This window comes from Camelus bactrianus, chromosome 3, assembly GCF_048773025.1.
Source record: "Camelus bactrianus isolate YW-2024 breed Bactrian camel chromosome 3, ASM4877302v1, whole genome shotgun sequence".
In the NCBI taxonomy this organism is placed as follows: Eukaryota; Metazoa; Chordata; class Mammalia; order Artiodactyla; family Camelidae; genus Camelus; species Camelus bactrianus.
In genome coordinates, this window is record NC_133541.1 from 93,828,652 (window position 1) to 93,841,370 (window position 12,719).

At 30.9% G+C, this 12,719-nt stretch overlaps 1 protein-coding gene across 5 annotated transcripts in view; it reads right to left on the minus strand.

Annotated features, from left to right (window-relative positions):
* The window catches only part of KIF3A (kinesin family member 3A), a 200,079-nt gene that overhangs the window by 159,239 nt on the left and 28,121 nt on the right, over window positions 1-12,719 (minus strand). For 4 of the 5 annotated variants that reach the window (XM_074360637.1, XM_045507830.2, XM_074360636.1 and 1 more), the window contains exons 9-13: window positions 9,368-9,466; window positions 2,354-2,510; window positions 1,817-1,997; window positions 1,496-1,606; window positions 1,018-1,143 (exon numbers count right to left, since the gene is read on the minus strand). In XM_074360637.1, coding sequence (XP_074216738.1) covers window positions 1,018-1,143; window positions 1,496-1,606; window positions 1,817-1,997; window positions 2,354-2,510; window positions 9,368-9,466 — 674 coding nt within the window. Of the gene's footprint in view, window positions 1-1,017; window positions 1,144-1,495; window positions 1,607-1,816; window positions 1,998-2,353; window positions 2,511-5,501; window positions 5,511-7,632; window positions 7,705-9,367; window positions 9,467-12,719 lie in introns of all 5 variants that reach the window. The other variant, XM_010971594.3, reaches the window with a different exon arrangement.

Here is a 12,719-nt window from a genome sequence, read left to right on the forward strand (position 1 = left end):
AAAAAATTATATACTATATGATATACTTTTTATAAATTTTAAAATATATACTTTCAAGAAATATATGTAGACACAACTGAATTGTTAAAAAAAAAAAATCAAGGAAATAAAGAACATGGGATTCAGGATGGTGGTTCCTTGAGCTGGAAGAGGCAAAGGGATGGAAGAGGGGAAAGGGAAACCATTTGGTTGTATATAGGTCACTGTCATGGTCCTAGCTTTTGTTTTCAGTGATGAGTTCAAAATAACTAAATAAAAGCAGGCCATCCAAGGACCATCAAGGAGGGTATACTGTGAACCAAAGATTAATTCTACGCACCTGAGGTCCAAAGGAGAAAAATACTAAGGCAAAAATACTAAAATTCAGAAAAATTTCTTAAAGCTGTATATAGATTCAAAATAATTTTTTAAAAAAACAATGTTAAAGTTTACTAAAATGTACTAAAAAGACAGAAATTATGAGTGAAGAGAAACAGACGCCGAGATTTTTAAATTATGCTAGAATTAAGAACATTTATCCGGAGAAGGATGGTAGTCATGATTGCATAATACTGTGAATAACCTTAATGTCACTGAACTGTGTTTTAAAAAATAGTTAAAATGATAAATTTCATGTTATGTATTTTACCACACAACCCCCCTGACACACACGTATACAGAGTTAGTGTCCATAAACAGGGAGAAAAAGTTAGCACAGGAGTTCTGTTTATTCTATTTACAGAATAAAGAATACTGAATGAAAAAGCAGGACCTATACCTTTACATGAATTACATGAATCTGGCTTTCCCCAAAGGGCTGAGAAATTCTTATTCAGATATTCAGATACTCAAACAGAGAATTATGTATTAAGAAAGTTAACAGCTGAAGTGAAATGTGATGGCATTAGTTCAAGAAAATTTTATCACTGAAACATGAAATGTAAATATTTACCACCAATTAAATTAGAAATGATACTTCCCTATCCCTTAACCCCAGCCAAGTGACCTAATATTTAAATCAGAGGACTTCCCTCTTACCTGATAATCCTGAGGTATAAAGTTATCAATTATAAGCATCTGAAGTCGAAGCTCCCGGCTAAGTTGTCGAATGTTCTCCAGGAGGCCTTCAATTTCCCTCTGATGTTCTTGTTGGAGATCAGCCATCTACCAGAAAATCAACAAAAATATGAAATACAAACAAGATTTTAAATACAAAACAATTCCATGTGACAAAGGGCATTGGTCTAGGAAATCTTCCAAGAGCTTACCCAGTTCTTTTCACAAAAACAGTAGACAGAATAACACTACCTATCACTGTCTATTCCACATTATTAGTAAAGGTTGGAAATAAGTAGTTTAATACCTGAAATTTAAAGTTACATACAAAGGCAAAAGTTTTATTTCTTTAAAATTGTGATCACACACTATGATTCCTTTTCTTAATCATACTTAATCAAAGAAATTTCTTTTTTAAAACTTCAGAACTACAATAGGAGGCAATTTCTAAGAGACCAACCTCTGACTTCGCAGCCATCAGCATAGTCCAAACTTTCTTTAATTTCTTGGTCTTTCCTTGTGCTTCTTCTTGCAAACTGGTATACTTTTCTTCAATATCCAAGCGTTCTTGCTATGACAAAAAGTGATAAACTTCAGAATAATTTTCTTCATTAAATCACAAATTTAATTACTTAACGTGATATAAATGTTTAGCAACTATTATCTTTCAAAGCAACCCATAGATATTCTTTAAAATTTTATCAAGATTATATTCAGCTTTTCACTAGAAACGTTAAATATCTTACGTGAAGTGTCAATCAAAAACAAAAATTCACAGCACCTCTTTTTCCTCAAGTTCTCTGCGAAGTTGCTCTGCTCTTTTCCTCCTTTCTTCCAGTTCCATATTGGATTCTTCAAGAAGTTTCTCTTGTTCCTCAGCTTTTGCCAATAAATCAACACCACCAACAATTACCTTCTTCTCCAGTGCAGATAATTTCTCTAGCAAAGACTGATGCTCTTGTCTGTTAATTAAAATGAGAATACTCTATATCCATCGATGATCTTTAACAGAAATTTGGATGTAAAATTTCAAAATAGGAATATAATTATATAATATCTCTATCAAATTACACAACTGTGTAGTATTAATTCATGATTTAACCTGTAACATCCAAATTTGAGATTTTTTTCTCCTATATAAAGATGAAAGAAAAATAGATGCAATTTTTAAAAATATAACATAAACAACAAAACCTTCTGTCCAAAAATAGTGCCTGTGGGAACAAAAATCAAGCTTTTACTATTCAATTTTATTGCTTATACATCCTATAAAAAAAATTTTTAAATCATGAATCCAACTCAATTCAGTAATACTCACTGGGCCTTAAGAAGATCTTTTTCCCGTTTCTCTAACTCAGCTCTAGCCTTGTTTCTTTCTTCTTCTTCCATGTCAAGCTTTGTTTCAAGTGCTTTTCTCTCCTCATCAATTTTTGCTTGCATTTCAACCATCTTATCTGGGGAAACTTTCTTTTTACCTATTTGAGTCATTTAATTGCAACAATCACTTCAGAGTCAACATTTCAGACATATAAATTATCTTGAATATACAAATACATTCCTTCATAATATAAAATCAAATGCTAAGGAAATCAACTAAATAATATATTTTATTTCTATTTATTATGGTCCTAGGAGAACTTTTTAACTAATCACTAAATTCAAACTATTGTCCAATTGTGCAATGATAACTAGAACAAGGTAAGTGGAAGAGAAGCAAAACAGAAAAGGAGAAAAAAAAAAAGAGAGAAGGAAAGATTAACAGGAAAACCAAGTAAATAAAACAAGGAAAGAACTGTGTCCCCAAATATCATGTATGGACAAAAAAGCAATATGATTAGTTACTTCTTTCTGATAACCAGGTACAAAATTGAGTATCTTCTCAAAACACCTACCCCCAAAATTAATTAAAATAAATGAATAAATAAAAGTCACAAATAGGTATAAAATGTACAAGTAAAAGTACCAGGCAGAATTTATAGCAAGTAGTTTTTAATATATATCATCAGAGTTTTTCTAAAATTTTGCTTGATAAAATTACTTGAAAGTTTTACTTCACAGTATATTTTCAAAGGAAGTAGTTCTATACTAATTATATAACAGCTACATAGTAATTAACCAGGCATTTTACAGTTGCTGAGCCATTATGACATATCATCATATCTTAAATGGTCAACTAAAATAGCTTGCCATTATGTCAAACTCAGTTCCTTAAATCTCCCTAAGTCAGATTACACATTCCAAGTGTCAAACATAAGTAGAAATCCTACCAAATAATCAAGCTAGAAATACAACTTCAAATTGATTATTTTGATTATAATGCCTATTCAAGTATTTATATACATATAATGGATGGTCAATATAAGTCTACCGAATGAATTTCAAAATCATGAAATTAAAATGAAAAATCAAAAAAAGAAAACAAAAGTTAGCTTATTAAACTGGTTATGAGACTGAATCAAAGAGAATTCATTTCTGGTAATACAATTTCTTTGAAACATACTTTCCTTCAAAGAAACGATCAAAGTTTTCGTAGAATTGGTCTGAGGCTCTCCTGAAAGCTTTCTGTCTTTCTTAACTTCCTTCCCAAAGGACCACAGAAGAGCGTAAAGCAGGAGAGTTTACAAACTGTTAATATCTCCACCCAAAAGCTAACCCCTCATGCTAACAAAGAAAGAAAACTGAGAAATAAAGATGATGGAGATATATATCTGAATATACTCTTTCAGGAACCACGAGACCATGAATCATTCACAGGCTTTCTTTGGGTTAAAATTATATAAAAAACCCAGAGGTTTCAAATACATTACCCTTCACTTCTACAGAAATGTAAGTCCAAAGCAAACTAAAGACACAAAGTTAAATGAAAGAGTAAACAAAAGCACTGATCCAAATTCATGCTTTGGTGTGGTGTGATTCATTGCATTCCCAAAATCAGGATGTAGACCTGATTCTCTTGGCTTCTTTGGCACAGTCATCTGTACTGAACATACTGAATTATGTTATTAAAAAATAATTTGATAAAGTAATCTAACTCATATTCCCAATGAATTCCTAGAAAGACTCTCCCATCAGTAATACTATTTCTTAGAAATTTGAGGAGGGGAAAATAAAAGTTCAAGTATAAAGTAAGTATATGCATTAAAAAATTATAACTTCCTTTCCACCTCAGAATTATAAATACTTAAAGAAAAAATGGCAAATATGATAAGATGAAAAAACATATATATGAAAACTACATATGTACAGAGGAAGTGATCTGATCAACACATGTAGATTAATTTTTTAGGCTTCTAGGGTTGCAATTGTTTTGTTAGTTAAAAACATATAGTTCCCAAAACCATTAAGAGGCAGTAAATTTAAAAAATTTTATGTGCAGAAATATAAAAGCACAGACCTATTGATGAATTACTACTATGCCTGAATTGCATTAGTTATTCAAAACCTTTCAGGTAATATTTTCAAACCAATGTTTTAGCACTAAAAATCTTATTGGGCTCTTAAAAGCATTTTCATAAAGATGGCCATGTATATATAGTTAGGTTCAATTTCAAAAATCCAATATTTAAGTAATTTATATTACTTATATATTATTTTAGCCAGAATCAGTTGATAAATTGTATTTCTTTCCAAATAACATTTTAAGCTAAATGTGAATATGTACCAACTCTCCTAACCAGGCACTTAAAAACGTGACATCACAAAAGTCATTTCTACATTGTTTTTTAAAGATTTTTAAAAAATATTAATCAACCAAACCAACCAACCAAAACCAAAACCAAACAAAAGAACCCTTCTCCTTCTAAAACTGTAAGAATTCAGCACAAAATTTCAGGTAAATAAATCTAAAAAGAGTATCAACATCATAGAGTATTTAGTTGAGCCTAACAGGAGCAGTAATATTTTAAATTGCCCTCTGCTATGTGCTCTAACCAAAATTGTGAAGGTAAACTTTGGCAAGGCAAAGTTAAAAGAAGTGTTATTTCATTTTCATCACATGAGCATAGGTAAACAGGCATTTGATTCCCAATTTAAAAAAAAAAAAAAGGAGGAAAAATCCATGAATATTAAATCATTTTTATTTCCAACATTTAGAAAAATTCTTTTTAAAAAATCTGGTTCTGATGATAGATTTATTTTTGTTGTCTATTTTGTTAATTAGGTCTAGAATACCTCATGTGTTTGTCATTGCCAATCTAATACTTCTGAATGTTTCCTTAAAAAATTTATTTGGAAACAATAATGTTCCTAATACCTTCCTCAATAAAAACTGAAAAAAAAAATTTCTAAAGAATTTAGTAAAAAAGGAAGTTTTTCTTAAAGCTAAAGTTGAAAAATACTTTAAAATACAAAAGAAGATACTTACCTTAAAAAATCATTAAGTTTAAAATATATAATGTAATTAAACAACAAATTTCTTTATAGTTTAAATAATTGTACCACGTGGAGTGCAAATCAATCACACCAACCTGCTTGATCTTTCAATTAGAAGTAGTAAGCAAATCGTAGACAGGAAGCATATGCACAGAGATGAGGAGAAAAAAGAAAAACATTATTTCTTTTGTAAAACAAAGAAAAATCTGTAATAGCATTCATTTATAGTATAAGTACAGAAACAAATCATTATAAAAACTGAAATAGAACAGTCTTATGTAAAAAGAAAAGTATTTCAACATAATCAGAGACATAATTTAAGCAAGAATAAGAAAATTAATCTAAGATTACAATCCAAATCAATCTTAAAAGCTCACACTGACTCCCAAACTTCTGCAAATATAACACTTCAACAACTAATGGTGGACATGGAATTGGGAACCTGCTAATACCTGCGAAATAATCTAAAAGAACAAAACAGAAAATTAAGACAATTTTAAAAATTAGTAAGTTAAAAGTAGCAAAATTTACATTGTCCATTTTCAAAATTTCCCAATTCGATGACCTTCTAATAGAAGGCTATATTACAGGTGTGCCCCTCTTTAAGAAAATCCAACACAAAAATGTCAACCAACTAAACAGAAAAACTATAGTAATTTGTAGTGATTATGTGATTAACAAAAGTATTTAATAAAGAAGTTTTAAAAACAGGAAATTCTCCCAATATATTTGATTTTCCAAGTTGATTTATAAGCAATTTTTTCAGGGAAAAAAAACACATTTACTGCATAAAGGGAAGTACACCTGAATAACAATAAATTTGCATTCAATCTATTAGTAGATTCTTAAAGGCAATTACAATAATGATTCTATAGAAGTAAATGATCCAAGCAAAGAACACCTAAAAAAAGGCCATTCATAATTTTAAAAGGGAAGGAGCATACAGGTTACATACAGCCATCACATGCCGGGACAACCATCTCTCCACTCAGCAACACACCCACATCGCAACAAAAGAACTTAATGTTATGTTCTAGGTATATAAATAGTAACTAAAAAACTGCTTGAACTGAATAAAGTACAACTCATTTCATAACATACTTTCATGTAACTACTTTTTAAAGATAAAGGTCAATTTTAAAACAGAAAATTACATTGTAATACATCCCACTAAGGTATTTTCTCATATTTGCAGTTTATAATAAAAAATCAGACTTCTATATAGTTTCTAAAGCAATTTCATGTATTTTATAAGTTCTTCTCTGAAATTAATTATCTTGGTAAAATGTAAGAATGGACTACATAGAGAAAATATTCCTAATATTCTTGGAACTCTTCCTCTAGAAAGCTAAAAGTATAAGAACAATAACCAAATGGTTTGTTATTAGTTTTGGAAAGGTACATGTATAGATAATGCTTTAAAAGACAGTAAGCTGCAAGGTAGTACAAAAAAGCATCAATTCTCTTTCCTTCTGAAAACAAAATATAAATAAAACTAATAGGACCTTTGAACTTAATTTATTAAATTACGGCTTAAGAAAAAGCCTTTAGGTTTGAAATAAGTCTAGACAGATTCTGCATAAACAATTTCTTGTGGATCTGAATTCTCTCATCATATCTTCGAAAGTTTCTTAAGATCAATCAGGTAATTTAGAAAAAGGGATAAAATGGCCATTTGAAATAAAAAACTATTCAACTTATCTTTACTTGCTCAAACTTTATGCTTTTCTTTATTTGGGAATTTTCAATCTTAAACTGCCCCTAAGAATAGGACACCGAAGCGTAGAAATCTTTGTAACTATAATGAATGTTATAATTGGTACTGAGGTACTTCCAAATATAATTTGTACCTTTAGAAATTCAGAATTTGTTCTTACATGTCCCTTACACTGACTAGAATGAGCAATGTATCATGAAACTTAAAAACGAACCACAAGAATTATTCTTTTGTACAGCTTACTAGCTCTCTTTACATTATCTCAACTGCAAAAGCATGAATCTCTCTTCCATTGTCTCAAACATAAGCTTAAGCATATGTTTTAACAATTATGGTTAACTGGAAGCAATGAAGAGGGGAGGAAAAATCATCACATGCTTTGTTTTACTGAGGAGTCCAACATAGACTCTTGAAGCAATGACAGGGAACAGTGCAGCATTTCCCAAATGAAGTCCATGGGTCATGGAAAAGCCAAAGCTCTGTTAGAGAATTTAAGAGCTACCACTCACTAGGCAAGAACTTATCCAGAGGTTTCTCTATGACAGAACATGTGGAGTCTGAACTACTGCTGCTGCTACTGCCTGGAAGACAAAGAAATGAGCCCAACGGGAACCAAAGAAAGAGGAAACAAGAAAATGAACACATACACAGAGAAAAATTCAGTTCCAGAGAAAGAATTTTAAAGGACAATCAAGCTTTGTATTAAAGAACCAAAACTTATTTTCCTTAAAACCAGTCTTGGTAGTCTATACAGTATTCTCTAATTACAAAGCCAAACAGGGGAATGAGAAAATGTATTCCTTTAAGTATCCACTGTGGGCAAACCACACTATTCATTTAAAATATAGTAATTCAGAGGGTTGGAATGACAAGAATAAAAAATTAGTCATTTGGTGACACTTAAGTCTATTTAAACTATTAAGGTTGATAAGTTAAAGGAACTGAGTTTTACATTTTAAAGTCACGAACAATTAAAATTACAGCAATGATACATTACTCTTTAATACAGACAGCTTTGTCTCCAGTTTCACTCCTTCCCCTCCAAAACAGCAAACTATCATATATAATTATGTATGTTTAAGGTTTCACAGCAAAACTTAGAAAGGCTCACTGAAAATTTTAAAATTTCTAAGCCTGGAAGGAAGATATTTTACTATTAGATATTTTAACATATTAAGCAGCGGCATTTTTTTCTATTTAAAATTTAATTTTTAACAAATCTACTATCTCCTTTAGCTTTGAATAGTTTACTTTGTGAAGAAATAGGTATGAACACAGAACCATTTCTCGAAATCAGGGCAGCAAACATTTTCTGTAAAGGGACAGATGATAAGTGCTTTAGGTTTTGCAGGCCATACAGACTCATGTGAAGGCAGTCGTAGACCAGAATTTAAACAAATGAGCATGGTTTTTTAAATAAAAATTTATCTATAAAAACAAGTAGTTAGGCTGGATTTGGCCAGGAGACTTGCCAGCTCTTGCTCTAAATCATGTTTTTCCTGTCTCTTGAAGTTACAGAATCTTTATTATGACTTTTAAATTTGGGACTCCTGATCAAGCAGTGATGGGTTTATTTTCAGCAACAACATTTTAATAAGACAAGCAAAATATGCACCAGCTTGAAAACAATGATCCACATTAATGGAAGAGAGTTCTGAAACAAATATTTAGGGCAAAAAGGTTTGAAATGTAGGCCATTATAATATGCCTCTCTCTCTTTTGCATGTCATCTATATCTTTACCACAATAAACAGTCTTACTGCCAACAAATGTCCTGTTATAGAGTGAGAATGGGAGTACATTTTATAAAAAGAATACATTTTACATTCTATTAAAAAATAGAATCCTCCTACAAATTTATTACTAAAAAATCCAATGACTTCTAAAGTGTAATCATGCTTCATAAAAGCTCCACATCATCCTAATTTCCTAAAGTTAGGTCCCTAGCATAGATAAAAGCCCTCAGATAAAATTAAAACCCTACATGAAATTTTATACTATCACAGATTTTTATAACTATAAATTGTTTAAAAAAAACAACAACAACATATGGTAATGGTGATTCATCCTGAAAAAGGAGATCAGTATAGGAGGGGAAAAATATGCAAAGTTAACCAGGTATATGGCAGACTTCCTCTGTTCAAAGTGCTACCACAATTAAAAATGGCCCAAATGCCCTAGGAATGTTAAACTATCATGAGGCAGCAATTTCAGTTAATTTCTAGAACACTAAAAAGAACTTACCCCTTCTTTTTTTCCTTTTCTCTCCATCTTCTCCAATCTCACCCTCTTCATCATCTTCCTCCTCTGACCCACTGATATCAGAGCCTGATATTTCTTCCCCTTGAACAGAGTTAATACAATGATTTTTATTCTGTACCAGGTCATTGGCTATTTAAGAAGTATCTGTATCAACTTTCTTCATTAAGTTTTTGTGCCCTAAACAAACCTTATTTTAATATTCCTAGACAGTGTATCAGATATGCTAACCTCAGAAGCAGATACGATGTACACAGAGGCATTATTTTTTTTAAGTTCCTAAAGAGACGTTAAAATTCTGACCCACTTAAAATTTCAAATGATTAGTTTAAATGCAGTTCTAAATGTTACATGTTAGAGTTATTATTTCAATCTTTAAAAACTATTGACCACTTTTGAGGATCATTTTCTCCTCAGTTTTCTGTTTTAAGATTTTAAATAACTCATCCAACCTGTTTATGTTTTAAGAGCTATGAAACTGTCATCTAAAACAGTGATCCCACTTTTAGGACTACATCACAAAAAATAATTAAAAATAAGAAGGGCTTATTTGTACGATGACTATGTTAATTTAAAAAATTAAATAGGGAATAATTAAACTACTATTAATGTAAATCAGTACATTACCTTCAAAGTACTTATTTAAAATTACCGCTGTCCCCATGTGAAATTTCTAAGAAAATAAAGATAACTGGGGGGGAAAAGTAAATATACATTTATCATAAGATAATATTTGAACCTGTAAATAAAAGATGGAAAGAAACCACAGTCTTGGGAGAAGAAATTCATTAAAAATATTTTGATTAAAAAATGTTTTTAAGATTAAAAAACTTAAAAATATTTGTTATTTAGGCCTAGAAACAATGACACCCTGGGAGCAATGAGCATACCTAATAACCAAATTTTAGTTTCTAAATACCATTCTCCAATGAAAGGAACTAGGGCGAAATAGATGGAAGGTAGAGAAAACACAAACTGAGCCCAAAACAGCTATGGTGCCAGGAAATAAGGAAGTGCTCAAAAAACAAACTGATAGGAGTATGCTGAAAGGATATTGCAGCTCCTAAATGGTCAAAGCTGGAACAATTTCAACAATAAAATAAGTAATGAAATTACTATATTATAAGCCACTGACTAAAATAAATATCCATGAGTCCATACTGATATAAATAAATATTTGGGTAAATAAATAAGTAGGGGAGAAGAGACTGCTCTCCTTTACAATAGAATTCTAAACACTAAACATGAGTAGGAATGATGGGAAGAGAAAGTAACCACTGAGCAAATGCCACAGAACTATTGTTGTAGGCAAGAAACCTTGGTAGATGCTAAAATTAGTTGAAGAAAGTATGATGAGAAACAGGACCTTTGTAAAATCTCAAAGTATCTCCCCATGAGATACACATTAATTTCAAAGAAAATAATAATAGATTTATAGTAGAGAAAACTTGCAGAATAATTATGAGAGAACTATAGATAAATCCAAATTGAGGAACACTCTACTAATACATGACCAGTATGCTTCAAAAGTGTCAAAATCATAAAAGGCAAAGAAAGACTGAGGAACTGGGGACTGGAGGAGACTAAAAAGACATGACAACTAAATGCAACGTGTGACCCTCAGTTGGGTTCTGGACTAGAGAAAAGGGGTATTAGACAGAAAATTGTCAAAATTCTAGTAAGATCTGTGGATTAGCTAATAAGTTTACATCACTGTAAACTTCTGGTGTCAATAATTGCACCCTGATTATGTAAGATGTTTAACATTATGGGAAGCTGGGTGAAAAGGGGTATAAAGGAACTTTCCTTGCTGTACTTGTTTTTTCTGTAAGTCTAAAATTATTTCAACATAGAAAGTTAAAAAATTATTCTTTTAACATTTTTGTCTATTTTTTGAATTGTTTAATCAATTCTATTAACTGGATTATAAAACTGTTAACTGGATTATAAAAACAAAATATCATAAGAACATAAATAAAATGAAATTTATTATATTTTTATATTATCCAGCAATTCCACTTCTGGGTATATACCCAAAAGAACTGAAAGCAAGGACTCAAACAGGTATTTGTACACCCACATACAAAGCAGCATTATTCACAATAGTCAAAATGTAGAAGTAACCCAAGTGTCCATCAATGAATGAAGGGATAAATAGACATGGTATATACACACAGTGGAATATTATACAGCCTTTAAAAGGACGGAAATTCTGACATAAGCTACAATATGGAACACTGAGGACGTATGCTAAGTAAAATAAGCCAGACACAAAAGGATACATATAATTCTACTTATATGGGGTACCTAGAATAATCAAATTCATAGAAATAAAAAGTAGAAGAGTGGGTTACCAGAGAGTGAGGGAGAGAGGGATGGGGAGTTGGTGTTTAATGGGTATAGTTTCATCTTGGGATAATTAAAAAGTCTTGGAGATGGATGGTGGTGATTATTGCAGAACAATGTGAATGTATACTTAATGCCACAGAACTGTATACAATAGTAGTTAAAATGGAGAATTTCATGTTACGTATATTTTACCACAATAAAAAATATTTTTAAGTCAGCAAAATAAAGGTATGAACTCAACATTAACAAATTAAGAAATTTTCAATCTTTAAAACATACTGACTATAAATACCACCTAGTGGTCACATTTAAAATACCAAATTTCATTACCTAAGAAGCAGCTTCATTACTGCTTTTCCTCAACAATTTTACTCAAGTTTATTGAATCAGCATCTTTTCCAAACGTTTATGATGTTGCCATCTCTGGATTTCATATCTGATCTAACCAGTTTCCCCAGACTAAAGAGAAGAAATTTCAAAGCCCTCTATTCATCTGGTTTGCAAAGGAGCCCTCTACCAGCTAGTTCTTAGCAGGAAGGTTCAGGGAGTCACTGAGCACCTAATGATGGATGGTAAATTTCTTACCCTCATGAATAAGGTCTTCAAATATTCTAACTTTCTAATACCATCTTGTTAGAAAAGAATTTCCAAAACAGAATCTCATGTTCAAATTTAAGAATTTTCAAGCAATGAATTTTTATTTACAGTAAAGTAGGTTTACCCATGACTCCCTTTGTTTACATCAAACAAAAGTGACTATTTAAGAACTATTGCAAAGAACTCTGGTCATTTTCACTGAACACATACATGGTAGAACTTGTTCTCACACAGAGACAAACAAAACTTCATTATTTAATAAGTGGTTATATGAAAGATCATGGGGACTGGGAGGTTTAAATTAAATGAATTTTAAGAATCATATATGCCAATATTATATAATTTTACTTGAGTGTAATATGAAAATGCTAAAGTACATATCAAGTTACCT